The sequence below is a fragment of the Crocodylus siamensis genome, chromosome 6 (genome assembly GCF_052110815.1).
Source record: "Crocodylus siamensis isolate JL-2025a chromosome 6, ASM5211081v1, whole genome shotgun sequence".
NCBI classification, from domain to species: Eukaryota; Metazoa; Chordata; order Crocodylia; family Crocodylidae; genus Crocodylus; species Crocodylus siamensis.
Genome location: NC_143400.1, coordinates 35,436,957 through 35,455,456, shown reverse-complemented (window position 1 = coordinate 35,455,456; position 18,500 = coordinate 35,436,957). Strand labels below are relative to the sequence as shown.

The following is an 18,500-nucleotide window of genomic DNA, read 5'->3' as shown; positions in this document are numbered from 1 at the left end:
TCCAGCTACTGCTCTGTCATTGTTGTGTTCCTTCAGCTGCGGCTCCCTTCAAGCCCACTTTCCTCCCTGCTGGCTAATAATAACTTGCTTTATCAGATGAAAGCAGCCGCTCTGTGCATGCAGCAGGATGCTCAATGAAAAGCAGGAGGAAGTCTGGCTTTTTCAGGGCTGATGTCCACAGGCTGTTGTGGTCTAGATTAAAGCTGAGGGCTCAGCCAGCGTTAGTCAGCCACTTGCGGTGATTCATGGAGTCAATTAGAGGAGGCCAAATAAAGGGATCGTAATATCTTATCAGCTAGGGGCTTGTTATTTAAACTGGCTGCTGTAATGGGATGAAGCTGAGTAGTGGAACATTTCGCATGAATGTTAGGGCAGTGTTTCCTCATGACAAGGCAGCTTTTAGACCATAAAATTATCTCCCAAAGAGAAACAGTGGCAGCCTCATTACATTGGACTGTTGAAAGTAGGTGGGACAAAGCCCCAGGGAACAGGGACAGAGCAGTGCTGGCCCCAGGGGGGGAAGATTTAGAGGGACACCTTGGATTTCTGTGATTTGGTGAAATCCCTCCCATAGAAGGGATTTATCCTCTGCTGCTTTGCTGTCCCAAGAGTGAAGAGGAGAATTAAGCTCTCTTTATCCAGGGCTTATGGAGGTGTCCACAAAACTTCAACCTGAGGTTATAAACACATCACAAAGCAGCGCAATGTGGTTGTGAGACGTGCAGTACCTTTTTAACGGGATAGACCAGACGTGTGTGAATAGGAAACGGCTAGTTCCAGCTTTGAAGCAGAATTCTGAGTTAATCTGAAACGTCAAAGGAAAGGTGAGGAGGCAGGCTCGAATCGCACTGAAATGAGGTCAGGACGCCAGACAAATGCTTTTGCAAGGCATGTCAGGATTTGAATGACCTCAAGACAGTTTTGCACATCAGCTGAAGAGCTCTCTCATGACCTTGCAGCACTCTGAAGGGATGTACTCCTCTTCTGAGCCATTAACCCCACCCTGCAGCATCTGGGTTTTCTATGCAGGTCCCCATCTGGGTGCTGGTCCCCATCTGGGTCCTTTCTTAGCTGGTGTGATGTGACAGGATCACAGCAAAAGCAGATCTGGCCACAGGCCATGGCTGTTCTTTCCATTCACGCACTCTGATTTTAGCAGAAGGAAATTGCAGCTGTCTCAGTGACAGACTGAAGAGACCAACTGATGCAATCAGCTCCCGATGCAGACTGATTCTTTTAATTCTACCTGGGCAAACATACCACTGAAGCTGTGTGCCTGCAGAGATCCTATTTGTTCCCCACCAAACCCCTCATCTCCCCCAGAGCATACTCCATCTCAGGAACAGCAGTAGAATCGGTGTCATGAACATGTATATTTGCTTTGCTTATACTCTATCTATCTATCTATCTAACTGGCCATGGCAACTGGGTGCTCAGTTACCCTGTTTGTATAGAACGAATGGATTCGAGATGGTTTTGCCACCCCAATGGATGCAATCAGCTGTGTGGATAAAAAACTGAGCTCAGGCTGGCTGCAGTTTTGGTCCTCACTCTGTCTAGCCTGGAAATAATTTAGCAAATGGCTGGTGGAGTTTGCAGACAGGAAGGACGTCTATTCCTTGATTTAATCCCAAGGATCTCTCTTTCCCGTTCTCCCAACCTTGCTGCATGTCCTCAGAGGAGTCAGTGCCCACCTGGAATAGGGTCTTTTATTCTGTGCTGGGCTGGCAGGCTGCTTTTTGCAGCGACAACAAACGTTTCACCCACATTTTCTCTCAACTCGGTTTAAGCTACAGAACAGTGGTTGGTGCCTCTACTGTGAGTGTACCCCATAAATGTGGGCATTTATGTTTCTACCATGTACAGTGCGCTGCAGATTTATTAAGGTGGTGATACCTTGAGAAGCAGGATTTGCAGGTGCTGTAAAGCCACTGTCACCCAGTGGGGATGTTATCGTTGTTCTCTTTTTCTTTCATTTTGAAGGGCCATGGTCAGATCCTCTTCTCACTTACCCAGTGCAACACCATCCATTTCGGTGGAGCTACTACTACTTTGTACTGCCATAAAATTAGGGCCAGGCCCTTTGACTGTCCTTGTTGGTTGAAGAAGGAAGGGCAGTTCAGTGTTCAGAGTAGAGGCTGCCTCTTATTATGGCCCTAAGCATACTTTGTCAGTGTACAGCAGCCCTTATTATCTTGTCGCCAAATCATTCACACTCCTGGGAGCTTCTGCTTGTGCCGATGTGTCGGATGAAACCAGAGCACGCTCCAGGTGAGCGCCTCCCTCTTTTGCTGAGGGGTTGGTGACATTTCTGTGGTGCATTGTAAAAAATATGAAGACAAACATGAAGACTGTGCATACACCTTCACTGGATTATGGGTCCAGATACAAGAGGTTACTCTTCAAGTCCTTTTTATAGTGGGCACACATAAAAATGCCTGAACACATGATAGGCAAGGTTTTTGAACCTTGTCTGCCTGTGTGCTTAGACCAATACAGCTACAACCAACACCCCTGTAAACACATGATGCACGGGGAACCAAAGTATTATAAGCTCATCCTGGTTGGCTGGGGTGGCTTTCATATTATCCTGATCCTTGCAGTCTGTTTGTTCTCAGTTGAGAAGACCAGAACTAGAGATGAGCAAGGAATCTGACTTTTGTGCCCCATAGGAACCAAACGGTGTATCCCCAGCTGAGACGCCCAGAGCCTGTATAATTGAGGAAGAGCCCATTACGTTGGAGCCACTGATCTGGCTCATCTATATTCTCTCTGAGCCCTGCCAGGTACGTTTCCAGAGCAACCAGCTTCAGAATAGGCCCACATGAGGTTAAAGCTAATATTTAACTGGGGCCTGCACAGGAGAGGTGTCAATAGATCCCAGCACAGAAAGGCTGCTCTCCCTGGGGAAAGCAAACACAGTTTTCATTCAAAGCCTTGGCAGAACAGGCAACCGGGTGCTGATTTTCTGGAGATCTGTGGAGGGGAGCAGGAAGATGAAAATAGCTGACATCTGTGCAAAGTATCTGAGCTAGTTATTCCTGCGGGGGCTAAGAAGGATGATTGCATCATCTTTTTGGGAGAGAAGGGGGCGGAAATGATGACTATGGACTGATGTACTCTAGGGATGTACTTACAACAAGCACAGACTTTTTTAGTTGTCAGCCGCAAGGTACCTAATCTTTCCAGTGGTTATTTCTGCTCATATATCCATGACTGTACTCCCTGTCTTCTTGCCAGCAAGATTGCTAGCCTCGTGCTCCCAGGCCCTTGAGAAAGGTACATCAGCTGTTCCTTTTGGCATGTGAGATGGGGAGGGAGAGCATTACACAGCAGCTCATTCTAAGCCGAGAAGAACTCATGCTGCTAAATCTGGAATCGGATTTTAATGCTACCCAAACTCTAGGTTTTTAGTTTGGTCTCATTCTTTGGAAGAAAATGAGATCCTGCTGGACATTTACTGACCATTACATAATACAATGGATAGATAGCTTAAATCTCTCTCTCTCTCTCTCTGTTCCTGAGCCTCTTGGGATGATTTTGTTAAATCATTATTACAGTTGTGTGTACGACACCCAGTGAAAAGGGATGAGTGTCCATGATTGAGACTCTACCATAAATCATTCATAATGAACCCGAATCCTCCACCAGGTCTCATTTACTTCAAATGATGAAAGGTCTGGAAGAACTTTTGTAAGGTGGGGGATTGGAAATCAAGGCAGCACTTTAGTCTTGTCGAAGTCAATGCTAAGTGCAGATTAAGTGAGGTACTGGATCAAAGCCCCAGGACTTTCAGAGCACGAAACGGAGGAATGTCTAATCAAATAAAAGAGCAATATTTAGAGACGATGGAGCAGACTGCAGAAGGTTAATTCACCTGGTTATTCTCCTTGCCTCTGCATATTGAGGCTAATAACTGACCTCACAAAAGGGTTAATCATTGGCGTGCACAATGAGACCTTTTGCTGACAAAAGCTGGTGTCCTAAAGAGTGTAGCACAGAAAGCCAGACTGAAACAGTGGTCAGCGAGTGTTTTTATTTTGCTACACGGATGCAACCCAGAGGCACATTCCCTCTACAATGGTGTCTTTACTGGCAGTGGCATAGAGTGATAGTTCCATGACGTTACAAAGGAAATTCATGCTGGGGATTATGTGGGTTCCCCAGAGAAGAAAAACCCTGGAGAGACCAATAGCTGCATTTGAGCCTTCTCCAGTGCTTTTCATTGTAGGAACATAAGCATTTTGCAGTACTCAGTACTCCTGTGAGTTAGCTGACGTTATCCTATTACAGAAAAGTGGAGTGTCATAAGAGAATGCAGCTTTGCATGGGCTGCCTCCAACTCTTTATAGCCCCCTGCTTATTACATGTAAAGAGGTAAAGTGATTCTCCTTGGGTCACATAGCAGCTTAGTGGCTTAGCCAGGGATAGAGCCCAGGAGTCCTGGTTTTTGGTTGCCTGCTATAGATTATGCAGCCACTCTATAGCTTAGGAATGGCTGCATGGTGGAGCTGGGCCCCCGGGGCCTTGTTGATCTTGGAGGTGATCAAGTGATTCCTGTGTGATAATACATCTGTGGTTCTGTAAACACTGCACAGGTTCAGAGCGTGTAACTGCTCCTCCTATTCCCCATTCTCCACCTCCTCGTCGCTGCCGTCAGTGAGAGGGAATTCCCTCAGGGGCTTCTGGGTGGCATAGCATTTGGTGTGCATGGGGCATTCCTGGTTCAAAATGGCCTGGGAATAGAAGAAAATTAATATCTCAGTAACAACAATACCTGATAATTAGCATAAAGATCCTATTTCAGCACCCAACCGGCTGCAGCCTGATGCCAAACTATCTGAAAAGGGACATTTTGATTTTGAGATTGTGTTTTTACAGGAGAGGGTTTTTTGTACTCCAGTTTCTTCCTCACGGTGCCTTCCTCCTTGAGCAGATACCCACTCTTCAGTGCATAGAAGAATCATTTATATCCTGAGCAGGGCAGAGCTGGAGCAGCTGAAGTATCGTTATTAACACAAACAACCAAGATACAGACTCTGTCATGCTGGGGCCGGTACTGATACATAATAAGAGGTGTCCCTGCCTTCAGCTACTTGCAGTCAAACTAGATAAGAGGTGGAAAGAAGGACAGGCATAGAGAGGTGAAGTAATCTGCCCAGGGGCACCTAGGAGGTTGGTGGCAGAGACAAGGATACACCATAGGTATCCCTGATCCCAGGCCAATTCCCTGAGCTACCAGCATACAGAGGGGTTTCACTTTTACTAGTCACTTAACGTGCCTGTCTCTTCAGCACCATTTCTTTTTCATTTCCCTGAATTCAAGCCAAAATCCATATCTTTACAGTGCCCAGAATTGAGGATAATATTCCAGGCATGTCTGCACCCCGTCACAGGTAAAACCTCTGGATTATCAAGACGATATACACCAAACTCACAATCTTCTCCTCTTTAGCCGGGGGGCTCCGCAAATACCAGCAGAGAGGGGCATAAGCTATGTTGATCACTCCAATGATGACCATCAGCCAGGGGAACCCAATGGCCCGTACGATTGCACCCCCTGTGGATGGACCTGGATACCAAGAATGGGTAAAAACAATTATAAATGCTTTCATTGCCAGTTAAGAGAGTTTGGTGTGATTGGTGTAATTTATTCTGGCTGAGCTGTATACTCTGTGCTTGATGCCAATCCCAGGGCAGGGTAAATCGTCTAAAGTTAATCCACTGGTAAAGCACCATGTGCACTGTCCCTGCAAGTAAATGGTAAGCCATACCAATAGCGAAGCCCATGCAGAAGGCCACATCAGCTATGGCGTAGACGCTACCATAGACGGAGGCATGGCGGAGGTCCACCAGATACCCCATAATAGGCATCATCGAGGAGTCCACCATCCCTGCCACAAGCAAAAACAGGATTAGACATTGCCTTCTCCAAGCAAACCTCTTCCAGACACAACCTTTCCCGCCTGCCTTTCATCCAAGGATCTCAGCACACTACATGTTCATTGATCCTCAGTCTCCCTTTGTGAGATGGGTAAGTATTGTTATCCTCACAGGGAGAGAAATTGTGCTACCAGGGAAGCCTGGAGTAGGGTCTTGGTGTCCTCGCAGGACCTGGGACCACCAAGATCTCTCTTTGGTGTAACATGAAGGTTTGTGCCAGTGTGGCGTTCCAAGAGGAGAGGAGATGCTGGACCCAGGCTATAGGTTACAGGGCATCCTGGGAGCCCATTTATGGGCTGGCGGTTCTCCAAAGTCATGTTATAGAGAACTTGTCTTCAAAAGAGGAAGATTTGAGCTCTAGGTAACTGGGCTTGCCTTCATGACTCTTATACAAAGCAAACAATCGCACTGATCTCTTACCTATGGCAAAGCCAAGGCCACCGTTGGGACCAATCAGTCCATAAATATTTTGAGCAAGAGGCACCTTAGAGGGGAAAGAGAAAAGATTTGAGTGAGGCAATGTGGGTGACCTTTGGAGATCTGTCTTCGCAGGGCGCGTAAGCTAGCATGATAGATAAGCCAAGCAGACACTGGGTTTCTAATATGTGCCAGGCACGTGAATATTAGAAAAAACACTAAGGACCAGACTGGCAGAGATAATTAGCTGCAGAGGGTTGCAGAGAGGGGCTTAGTAGGATTTTCAAAAGCACCTAACTGGGTTGGGTGTCTAATTCCCACTGAAAATCCTGTTGAGCACCCACTTGCTGTTTAGGTGATTGAAAATCTGGCTCCCAGTATAATATGCTGCTGAGCTCCAGAACAAAACCCCAGCCTGCAAAAAACAAAAGTCTCTGTGGCTACTAAAGAAGAGGTGGTTTTCCTATTGCAGATTCCAGAATAAAGAAGATGAGATGCCAGTATTGCTTCACACAGCACTACAAGCACACCCTACTCCTGCTCTGCCAACACTTCTTAATTACTGTACAAGTAATGGCCTTCTTGTTATTCACATATCCATGCTCCACCAAAGCACCTTGATTTTAGTTGGCAATGTCTCTGGGTAGTTCTGTAGGCTCATTCAGGAACCACCTGTCTTGGGTTTATAACATGGAAAAGCTCTGTTGTGAGTGTGATTGACATGTCTACATATTAGTTCATGCATGACAGGGAATGGTGCATTTGTATTGCCTGGCTAACTTCTGATAATCCTTCAACAGGGAGGTCGCAAGGAGAGGTGGTGTTCCCATACTTACACAAAGGAGACTGACCCCCACCACAATCATTCCAATCAGGGAGCAGAGCCACCTACAATGAAGAAGGAGATGGGAAAAGAATGACACTCTGCAAGGCATTGGACCTCATGAACCTGGTCAGAGCATCAGTCCTTCCACTCAACTACAGAGCCAAATACAGACATAAGGTAAGGGACCTAGAGAAACAAGAGGCAAAATCAGAGGGGAGGGGTAGAAGACAATGACATTTCCTTACCTAGCAGGGATCCTCTCCTTACATGCATGGTATTTACTATACAACCCTGCACAGTGGAAGAAGTTTTCTTCCTGACCATAAAGGTTACACCCTGAAGCATGAGACTTGATTACCCTGATACTACTCTGCATACACAGAAGTGCTATGATTGGCATAAAATGATCCAGCCTTATAAGAAAACTAAAAAAACCCCACCTAATTGACTCAAGTCCTGCAACATAGGTCCGTAAGTCAATTTACTCTGTGCAATAGTAAATCTGTACCTTGGTTCTCAATGTACTGCCCATTTCTTTCATCTACCCACACTTTCTTGCCAACATCCTGTGTTATAGGAGTCCAAATAAACTGTGGGGAAGGTAGTATAACTATGGAGTAGGGTCCAGGTGTCCTTGCAGGGCTGGGGGCCATCAAGATCTTTCTTGGTATAAGCTTCATGGTTTGCAACCCACTGGGTTCCACTTACCGCCCCATTTTGTGAGCCAGCACCCCGAAGAGGTTGGTGCCGATGAGGTAGGATATGCTGGCGGGCAAGAATGCCATCCCTGCAAGAAAAAGAGTGGGATTCCCCATGCATATACATGCTCTCCAATGTGGACATCAGAGACACTTTCTGCCTCCACAAACAAGCTTGGAATGTATGTCCCTCAAGTGCTCCCAGCCTAGACAGCAAGCTTTCAAGATGCTCATCGTTTTTGCCCTTGTTACTGGTAAAGGGTAAAAGATCTGGGCTCCATACTCTCAAAGAGGCCTTTAAAAGTTTGACTGTGTTACATGCACATTTGCAAGTTACTCTGTCCAGTTACAAGCCCCCTTGTGAAGGGCTTCAGGTCCTTTGGGATTGGGCCTCCCCTTAGTCCGAATATGCCTCCTAACCAATCTTGTTATCACACCATCAGTCAGACAACACACACTTGATTGTGAGCTGGAAAGAATGGGTACAGCAAATGCTTGTGCAGCACAGAGCCACCAGGCGATCTGTGTGTGAGCCCTGTGAAGCAATGGTGACCCTCTTTTTTTCTTCTGTGGTTTCTTTACTATTTATCTGTGTTCTAGACCCAACTAAGATCAGGGCCTCACTGTGCTAGATGCTTTGTAAACTTATAGTAAAACAGAGTCCCTTTCCCAAAAAACTTGTGATCTAGATAGCCAAGACACAGCAAGGTGGAAGGAAAGAATGGCTGTTATTTCTATTTTACAGCTGGGAAACAGGCACAGAGTGACTAATTAGTTCCTATGGGGTGTGTGTATTAGACCCAGGAATCGATCCTAGACCTCTAGATTTCAGTTCTTTAACCACTAAAAGATCCTTCTCTAGTTTCTCTTCCTTCCCCTTCCCCTTTCAGCTCAGAGGGAGAGGAAATAAAAAAAAAAACACCACATAATTGAAAAGCTCATAGATTCTAATTAAGTCAGAATCAAATATTTGTCTGCCTACATATTTACCAGTTGTTTATTTTTAATATACTCTCCTCCGGGCTATAAATAAATCATGGTCAACACTCTCTGCCTGTTTATTAAGGCAGCTTCCTTATTGAAAGACACTGATTTGTCTTTAATTTCCTTTCCTCTTATAATGCTTATAAAGCACTGTTGACTCTGCCTGGGGAAGTCCAAGCTATTTCAGCTTCCACAGCAAACACCAAGTAGGCAAAATGAAACAAGGAAATAAAAAATCTGCCTTAATAATTGCTCTTAAGATGGATGCTGATGAGCTGGCCTGAAGCCCATAGTCCTATTCTTTTGTTGAAAGCAATACAAGGTACCACTGGATCCTGTGCAAGGTGGAAAATCAAGCTCCCTTAGACTAGTGCTTAGCGTTGGCACTTGAGAAGCATGCTTACAGGGCTAGTCTCTGGAGCCCCAGGCTTTTAGGCCCTCTGGACCACACTCAGCCCTGGGAGACTGGGGAGAAAAAAGTCTGCTGTAGCATCCTCCACCCTTGCTCAGTCACTCTTTTTAGCAAAAGCTACCTAATCCCTTATCAGGATCAGCCCTCCTGCTTATGGAGGTAATAATTTGATTTAGCTGCTCTCACCAGCACTGCTGCTGCTAGGTATAATTTAATTTGGGTTGTAAGTGTAGCTTGGAGCATCCCCCACGGTCATTCCTCAGCTAATTGGATTTTGTCATCGTTTTGGGGGGAGGGTAGACAATGCTATCTCCTCATCACATTTCTTAGACAGTGGGTAATGAGCAGGTACCCTGCTGCCTCCCTGGGGCTCTCCAAATGGCCTTCTTTTTTGCAACCCATCTGGCCAGCTATGCTTTTCCACATCTAATATGACTTTTCAGTGCTGCCACATACAGGCGATCTGGCCAGAACCCACCAGGCTGGCCACATACAAAACTGGCTTTTCTCTACCCACTTATTGCCCTTGTAGGAGGTCTGACCATTACACAACTTGTGTAGTCATAGGGGAAAATCTGTTATGTGACCACCACCAGTAAGATCTGTATAGGGCCATTGCCCTCTGAAAATAGCTGCTTCTTAAATCCATTTTAGAGGCCAGGGCCTGTTTTCACTTATGCTGGTAACTCATCTGCTTTGCCATGAAGGCATAAACCAAATCACTCCAGTGCTGAAAATCCTCCAGTGCCTCCCCAAAATTTTCCCCATCTCATACAGAAGGATAGATAAGTTCTCCCACAAATCACTGGAAAATAATCATAGAGCCCTAGAAGTGCTAGGTGCCCATCTCCCCAGTGGAAACTGCATTACTGTGAATCCATCTGCAAGACAGTTTGATTCCCATCCTAGTTCTGCTTTCTTCCCAGTTTCACTCCACTGCCTTCAGTGGAATGGTTCCTAAGTTACAGCAGTGCATATGTGAGGAAAATCGGACCCTGGGTATTTCTGCATCTTCAGTCAGGAATCACTGTATACTCTTATTTGTATGTGGCAGGGAATGGGTGACCCTCCTCCAGAAACATCAACACATCCGTTTCCCCATCTTGCAGTGTTGCAATGATCCATAATCTGGGAGCACTTGTCTCCTCAAAGGCAAAAATAGATCTAATTTATTGCTTATTAGCAGGAAGGACTAGTGAGCAGCATCCTCAGTTTACTGTACAGATGGCTTCTCTGAGCAGATTTGATTTGGATGTGACACACACACAAGTTGTTCAGTAACTTGTAGACATGTGCAGAAAGCTGCAAAGCAAGGAACCTACCTAGCTGCCACTTCGGGGAACACATGGTTTGCATCATCCAAATAGGCAAGGTGGGTTCCAGCATTGCTACCCCCATGTTAGCAAAGCAAAGGGCTCCTAGTTGGGAGAAAACAGAAGGGAACGTTCCAATGTAACTATCCACATTTTGATATGTCTGTCTGATTACAAACACAGCAGAAGCCCCTGATGAATACTCTTAATGGCAAGATGAAGATGCCTAATGAGGCACTGGAGGACTTAGCCACCTCTCCTTACCTGCTGCAACCAGGATGTAGGGATCTTGCAGTAAAGTGAACACTGGGGTGCCTGTGGTGCTCTGTGTAAGACAGAAAGGGCAGGGGTGATTGCAACGAGCTCTCTAAAGCAAGTATATAAGTCAAATCAGCTGCTAGGCAGGTGCACGGTCCAGATTGTGAGCCAGCCTGCGGGTGTGTAGGTGCATGGCCCATGCGGGGAGACTGACTTTCTGCATAAAGGTGTTTGGCAAAATTACTGTGCAGTTGTGAGAGCCAAGATGGAGAAGCCCCACAAAAAGCTGGTTACACTGATTGATTTCCCAGGGGCTGGTTTCCAACTGTCCCTTTGCACACTTGTGTCCAATGTCTCTGTGTTTATCTTAGTATCCTTTTCAAAAAGTCATGATTCAAAGAACCTGTGTATCAGCGCAGTATATCAGGCTGGATTTTCCAACCATGATATTTCTTTCGTGCACTGTTACTGACATCAGCCTACTGAGTCCTAGAAAAAAATTGTTTCAGGACACTCCCCACTCAAACAAGACAAAGGTTTTGGGTTTTTTTCAGATCACATAGCTGCTTAGAGATGACACAAGTCCTGTTGTCACTGACTAAGTTCACCTATGTGGCTGGCCGCATCTGGAAGGCAAAACATTGCTTTTCCCAGTGCATCATCTGGACCCATAGCAGAATCCAGCCAGTTTCACAGGAAAGGCTGGATTTCTTTCCGTTGCACCCAGTCAAACTTTGCTGTCAAACACGCTAGCGCAAGCCTGTAGCAACACGGCTGACGTCACCTAAATTTCCTCAGATTTAGGCTGAAGTTACTGAGATCAGCATGTGGCCCAGTAAGGTAGTAAATACTCCTGTTAAGATGTTTTTACCAGTATTCAGGAAGGCCACTACCCAGGCAATCCCCATCTCTCCCCTTTGCCAATGCATTCATTTCCAACACAGCCGTCTTTCAGAACTAGCAATGTCACTTCAGTCTTCCCCAGTAGGGAAATCCAGGCTTGTATTGTTCACACTATCTAGCACAAAGCCATGCACACTCATGTTTGTACTTACTTCAGGGGAAATCTTAGAAGGCTGCAGTATGCACAGCTGTAAAGCTAAGAGAGCAACAACATTATTTACTTATACCTTGGCATGTCATCTCATTACACTATTACTTCTTGTTTCATAGGTAGAATAGGAGCCCCTTCATTGGCACAAGCCTCAGTAATCCCATGTGTGTGCCTATGAGGTGCTCATTCAATGGCAGGGAGAGTTACGCCCTTATCCTACTTGCATTAAAACCAGTGGCAATGGAATAAATTTATTGGGAGCAGGATCCGGGTGTTATACTGCAAGCTGCTTTAAACAAGCAGAAAGCACTCAAATATGCAAACAGGCTATGATGAGCTGAGACCCACTTCATAGGCAACATCAACCAGGGTGTCTGGGAAACCAAAGATGGAAAAGACAAAGAGGAAGATATTCAGAAATTCCTGAGACTTAGGAGCCTTCGTTTCATTTTCAAAAGGCTTCTCCACACTTCAGTCTCTTCCAAAAATGGGACATGAATAATTGCTTTTGAAAACTTCCCCCCTGATCTTTTTGTGGCAAGGACTGCCTTTTCGTTATAAGAGTGTGAAGTAATGGGGCCCTGATCCTTGGCTCAAGCCTCAGCACAAATAATAAATTGTAATAGAAACAGGATCAGGTCATCGTGGCCATTCTACCCACCAGTGTAATGTTCTTAGGGATTTTATTACAGCTTGAAATGGCAAAATATTACAGGCAGAGCAGTAATGATGGCTGTAGTAGAAGATGCCTAACACTTTTATTGCATATAGTAGGAGCTTGTATGAATGTCTCTAGTTCTGTTGCCCTAACATTTGCCAGTACAGGATGGGATTTTTCAGTTTATAATTTTTTCATCATATTCTGGAAGGTACTATATAGCCTGCAGTACAATATAGTCATGCTCTAGTGAACAAGGAACCCCATTTGATTTTAGCAAAGGCCAGTTTACACCTGGATATAGGAAAAAGTCTGCACGCAGCACCAGGTGTATTTGTTAATGGGCGTAATAACTGTAGCCAGTGTAGAACTTGTACATCACCGAACATGTTATCCATGCCAGAAAAACAATCAAGTAGTTTATCGGGGCTTGAGAATCTGTATCCATAACTCACACATCAAGGAGGTGTGTGTCACAAGGAGGTGGGAACAGGACACAGTATTTAAGATCATGCGTTTCTGAATGCAGAACAAACAAATATAATAACTAATGATGACAACAGCACCAGTTGCATATTACCCTGTCTATTCTTCCATAGAAGCCTGTGAGGTTGCCTCCTAGCTCTGCCTTTGCAAACATCTGAGTTTGGGGTTGTATTTGTCCGTGGAGTCACAAAGCCCAGACTGGCTGGCAGATCCTGTTACTCACCTCCATCCAACAAGGCCAAGAATGCCAGGATCAGAAAAGGGGAAGATTTTCCAACAAACTCATACATCACACTTCCGAAGGGGGCCCCAACTGCAAGGGAAATAAATAGCTATGTCAGTAGTGAGTGTAGAGGACATAGGGAGGAAAGGGTATGATTTCAACAGTAATAGATCTGAGGCCAAACCCATGGCCCATTGAAGTTAGTGGAAGGAGTCCTGATGGTGCCAGTGAAAGGCCTGTATTAAAACCTGGTGTCTTGTCACTCTTAAAGATCTTTTACTTACACTGTGTTATTTGCCATGTTAAATTAAAGATGCTGGGGGAGAGAGGAGGGAGACATTTTATACTCAGTAGCTGTTTTCATGGTGAGAAACAAAACCTCCCATCAGCAGAAAGGGGCTCCAGGGGGTTTGGCACCGCAGAGGGAATGGGGCTAGGCATGGAAATAGAAGGAGAAAGGGCAGCCGTGCCTCTCTGAAAAGAGCCAGCTTTGAACATGAGGGGCGACAGGTGCTGTGGCAGTGCAGAAAAGGGCCTGGTGGAGCCGAGAACTAAAGTCTGGAGAAGGAGTTTTCACTGGAGCTCTTCTGGGAGCAGAGTTTACTCACCAAGCACCCCCAAGGCCAGGCCTCCTAATGCTATCCCCATCGCATTTCCTCTCTCGTAGTCGTCGGTGTACACACTTGCCAACATCCCCAGGCCTGGAAATGGAGGGTAAGAAGCATTGGGTTGGATTTGGCTTTTTGCATTTAATCCCACCTGGATTCAGGTGTGTCTCTCGCTCCTGGGCTCCACCCTTCCTCCCTCCTATGGCTTGTGCTCTCTATTACTGTGCTCTTTACTAGCATCTGCTTGGGTGACCAACCAAGCTGTGATGAAGAGGGGAGGGCATGCTCAGCTCAGAGACTCCAAACCTCACCCACCGAACACACTGAAATCTGGTTCTCAGGCTGCAGGCTATAGCACCTGAGGTCTGTTTTGAATAGACGTCCTTTCACCTGCTTTCTCTGCTGCCCAGTGTTGCTACACTCCAGTAGGAGCTTCTGAGCTAGAGAAAAGGTCCATGTGCCCCTCCACTTCGTAAACAAGCCACCAAATTCCACCTTGTTTTCTGTGGCTGGTGGCTTGAGAGGCACCTTATGAGCCCAGATAACAGTTCAGAAGCTGTCTGTGGGATACCATTCCTCCCCGCTGCCTAACTCGCACCTCTGCCCATAAGCTAGTGCATTTACCTGCTACTGAAGAAAAAGATGAGCCAATGCCTTGGAGAGCTCGAGCCACAAACAGGAGGGTGTAGGTGCCCGAGAAAGCAAACACTGAGGAAGGAGCAGAGAACACAGAGAAAGATGGAGTTGTACTTGCTTCAGGCCCCAATTAAAATCAGATCACACTATACAATATACACACAGACCTAGGTTCTCCGAAGGGCACTTATAAATCTTTCCTCATTCCTGGTCCAGAGGAAGGGAGGTTATGACTTATCTTCTTTGGAGACTTTTAAAAACTAGCTGTGCAGCCTGGGTCCATTGAGGGGCCCCAAGAAAACAAGAATGCTGCTGCAGCTCAGATGCTATCATTTCTGGGCAGGGAGTAGGCTGCTTTTCTCTATCTGATTTCATACATGGGATCAAGGAGCCCTTGGTTCCAAGCTGGTTTCATTGCTGATTAGTACTGGATCACTGTAATGGCCCTGGGGTAAGCAAGTAAAAGGCAGGGAAAGGCAATACTCACTGACTGTAGAGAGAAACATAATGATGAATCCAATGAACATGGGTATGTGGTATCCTAGCCTAAAAAAGGAGAAGACACAGAGGATTTGTTATGCACGACCAAGAATTTGGAGCTAGTGCCCAGCAATATGGTATGTATGCCTCTGAATATTTCTTGTATATGTATATGAGAGTGACTACATGAGAAGGGGGGAATATAGATATACATATATATTGGTGTATAGTATATATAGTCATATGTACGTGTGTAAACATTTGTATGAGTACATAAGACCGCATTTATTATGTGCCTGCGGGTGTGGCGAGTGCGTGTGTACACCAATGTGTGCGTGTTTCCTTTGGGAAAGTGAGTGTGTAACACCACTGGATTTGAGTGTGTCAGCATACATACATGTATGTGAGTGCTTTTATATGGAAACTGAGGTGCATCAATATATGTGTGTGCAAGCATGTGTCTCCATGTAATACTGTAATAAGTTATAGACTCTGCACAGAGGTACAGATATATTTTGTCGACTCTTCCTGCCAGCTAGACTTGGTGATTCCTGTCCTGACTCTAAGTCAGAAATGTCTCTGCAGAAGTGGAAATGGGGCACAGAAATACAGAGGCTCTTCAGGGAAATCACCTGGGAACACACTAATTCAGGGGGAGAATCACATAATATATTGGTGTCCTTGGACCAGCCACAAGAGTGGGTTGCAACATGAATTTTGTTAGAGCATTACAGGACATCGGTTCTTTCATAGCCTGGATGATGACTTACCTGTTGGTAAGAGGACCTACAATGGGATTGACTGTGAGCTGTACAAGGGCTTTGGAGGCAAAGAGCAGTCCAACGCGGACATTCTCATCCACGAGGAACTCCTCCCCATCCACACAGCTGTTTTTCGGTGGCAGGCTGGTCCCATTGAGCAGAAGTAGGCTGGTGCTGGCAATTCTGCTTGTTCCCTCTGTAGTATTGTCAACAGTGTTATATGAGACTGTCACTGTGGTGTTGTCAAAGTAAGAGAAGACTGAGAAGGGATGAGCTGCAGAGGGCATGGGGGTTGCCATGGTCTGGGTCTGGAGAACAGAGCTATTGGTGCCTCTATATTCAGTTGCATAGAGGAAGGTGGGGATGATTGGCACTGGAAGAAAGTTAAGGCAGGAAGTTAACTAGTGTTTTATGTAGCATTTCCTTTGTACAGATGGGAATTAATGATAGGCTACTTGTGCTGGCTAATCAAATGCGAAAGCATCCCTTTTTCCAGACCTCCAGCTATGACTCGTAGGTGGGATGGAGTGACCAACCCAACTCACTTAATTCATTTACTGATTTTAAAGGAGCCTGAATTCTTACTACACACAGTGGAGGACCACCTGACCTGTACACATGCACACGCACAACATACCCACAACAGTGAGCAGCATATTGTCCAGCAGCAGAGCAACAAACACGATCACCAGCACCAGTTTCCGGGACTCCCTCCCCTCCTTCAGCCACTTCCAGGGGCTCCATCCTAGAGGCTCGGGCATGGCTGGAGACCTCGCAGTGCTGCTTTTGTCTTTTGGCTCCTCTCTCTGTCCCACCTGCCTTTCAGGGCTGAGGATGTTCTTTAACCTTGAAGAAACACCGTTTGTAAAATGTCCAGTAAGATACAGAGAGCCTGATCTTAACAGAAATCTTTGCATCGGCCTCAGGGAGCTTCTGATAATACCCATAATGAGCAAAAGATGAACACATGGCTCATCTTCCAAATGCCAGTCACTTCTATTATCTCTGGACCCATTCTGCATTTGAAATAGGTGCCTAGAAGTGAAATACTGTTTTATTTATTAGTTTTTACACCAATTCCCAAAATACCCAGTCCCCCTTTAAAGCGCCCTTTAAGCCTTGATTTCGCCAAAATTTTGGAAGCTATCAGCAAATATCAAACTAGTAGGTCCTTGATAACAATCTCTGCCTCTTCCATTCTCCATTCCATCTTTGGTGACTAAATCACGTTTCACAAAAGCATTTTATTTTCCTGACCCATCTTTTCATTCTACTGCATTGAAACATTATATCTAAACTGAGGACTTACAAAAACCCTCCAAAAAATGGAAAAAAAGAATTAAGAATAGGACCTATGAGGGACTGAGGAAGGAGTGAATAAATTAATCACAAACCTGTAATAAATTTGCACTGAAACAAGCCAACAAAAAAACCCAGTCTGTTTATGCTAGGCAGAGCCATTATACCATAGATGAAATGGGAATAAAAGAGGATCTGGGTCAAAACTAACAGTTGACTTGTTGTCCGCTGGTTGATTTATGACGTCTTGTGCAGTGGCACTTCTCTTTCTAAACAGATTGTTATTAAAGCATTTTTTTTCTGAAGTCTAAGCTAGGAAAGCCACCCATCAGTCACAGGGCTCAGAACTAGGGGATATTTCCTCCCGTACCTCCCAGTAAAAGAGAACAAGGAAACACATGTCAAATGAACAGCCTAATGAATACAGAAGAACCAATATGTAAAGAAAGAATGTAAGGGAATCATATATATATATAAATATAAAAATCATATGTATATATATATAAACTCAGCCTTTAAAATAGATTTGATCATTCTGTTCACACATCTACACACAAACCTGTTGCATGGAGTAGAGAGGAAAAGACTTACCACAATGCACATCTTGGTCTGTGGAGCTGGCTGCTGCTGGGGCTGACAGTGTCACTGTTCTCTTAAATGACTGTGCCCAGTGAATTTATTATTGCCTTTTATCTGAGAAGGATATGAATGTCCCTCTTCCATGAAGATTTAATTGGAACTTCAAACAGGGTCCATTCAGTTCTGCAGCTCCCTCTGCGTCAGAGGCAGGAAGATGGGGTGGGGTAAACAGGGGAGGTGGGAGGATAGAGTTTATCTGCGGCAGCGAGGTCCCTGTTCTTCACAGCTTTTCATCAATGCTTATCACTCATCAAACACCTTAACTCTTGCCTGGACTCCGGCTGTTCTGGGGCTTTCCAGCTCTCCTTCTCTGGGGTACAAAAGGGTGCTTTATGTTCTGAATGGCCATTTCCACTTCACGGGCTGTAATAGTAACAACATTAAGAAGATCACATTATGGGGCAGAAGCCAGAAAATTAGTGCCATTCTTCTGAGTTCTGAAATAATGACCAAAGGGACAAATGAGGCTTCTCACATAAACTGAAGAGGCAGCAAAGAGCCCATTCAGTTCCTGCCTGGTTTTCACCAGATTAAAACAACTAACGCAAAAAATTATGAGCTTAGAGGAATCATCTGGATGGGTTGAAATGGAAACGGGAGTTGCAACTTCTTGCTTCCGATCTCCGTCTTCCCTGTTCAAATATTGAGTCAACATTAGCCAACATCACTGCAGAAACAACCAGATTTCCCCGGCTTGCTCTCTTTCAGCATGAGGGCTTGAGGGTTAAATCTCATGCATTGTTCTGAGAGTAACATTTAAAAAAGGGCATGGTGTCTATTTTAGTGTCAGTGTTTGTTAGGGAGG

General features: G+C 45.3%; 1 protein-coding gene across 3 annotated transcripts; it reads right to left on the bottom strand.

The window, feature by feature from the left end:
- Positions 1 to 4,027: 4,027 nt before the first annotated feature.
- Positions 4,028 to 17,832, bottom strand: SLC18A1 (solute carrier family 18 member A1). Of its 3 annotated transcripts, XM_090054373.1 has the most exons (16): positions 17,648 to 17,832; positions 16,395 to 16,603; positions 15,767 to 16,130; positions 15,004 to 15,062; positions 14,505 to 14,588; positions 13,881 to 13,973; positions 13,273 to 13,362; positions 11,907 to 11,950; positions 10,858 to 10,918; positions 10,603 to 10,698; positions 7,895 to 7,973; positions 7,197 to 7,248; positions 6,364 to 6,427; positions 5,775 to 5,894; positions 5,439 to 5,572; positions 4,028 to 4,736 (listed from the first exon to the last, which is right to left on the bottom strand). In XM_090054373.1, exons 2-16 carry the CDS (start codon positions 16,516 to 16,518, stop codon positions 4,623 to 4,625), a joined length of 1,578 nt encoding a protein of 525 aa, XP_089910499.1. In that variant the 5' UTR covers positions 16,519 to 16,603; positions 17,648 to 17,832; the 3' UTR covers positions 4,028 to 4,622. The 3 variants fall into 3 exon arrangements, with proteins under 3 accessions (XP_089910499.1, XP_089910498.1, XP_089910500.1); XM_090054372.1 differs by having other exon boundaries at positions 4,660 to 4,736; positions 5,439 to 5,894; XM_090054374.1 differs by lacking the exon at positions 16,395 to 16,603 and having other exon boundaries at positions 4,660 to 4,736; positions 5,439 to 5,894.
- Between the last annotated feature and the right edge of the window lie 668 nt (positions 17,833 to 18,500).

Bases quoted from the DNA above. Each gene is read 5' to 3' on its own strand.
- SLC18A1 (XM_090054372.1), bottom strand. From the start codon at position 16,518: ATGCCCGAGCCTCTAGGATGGAGCCCCTGGAAGTGGCTGAAGGAGGGG. The intron at 15,063-15,766 runs GTAAGTCATCAT...CTCCTTTTTTAG, and splicing joins GTAGGTCCTCTTACCAACAG to GCTAGGATACCACATACCCA. The intron at 6,428-7,196 runs GTAAGTATGGGA...TTCCCCTCTAAG, and splicing joins TGGGGGTCAGTCTCCTTTGT to GTGCCTCTTGCTCAAAATAT.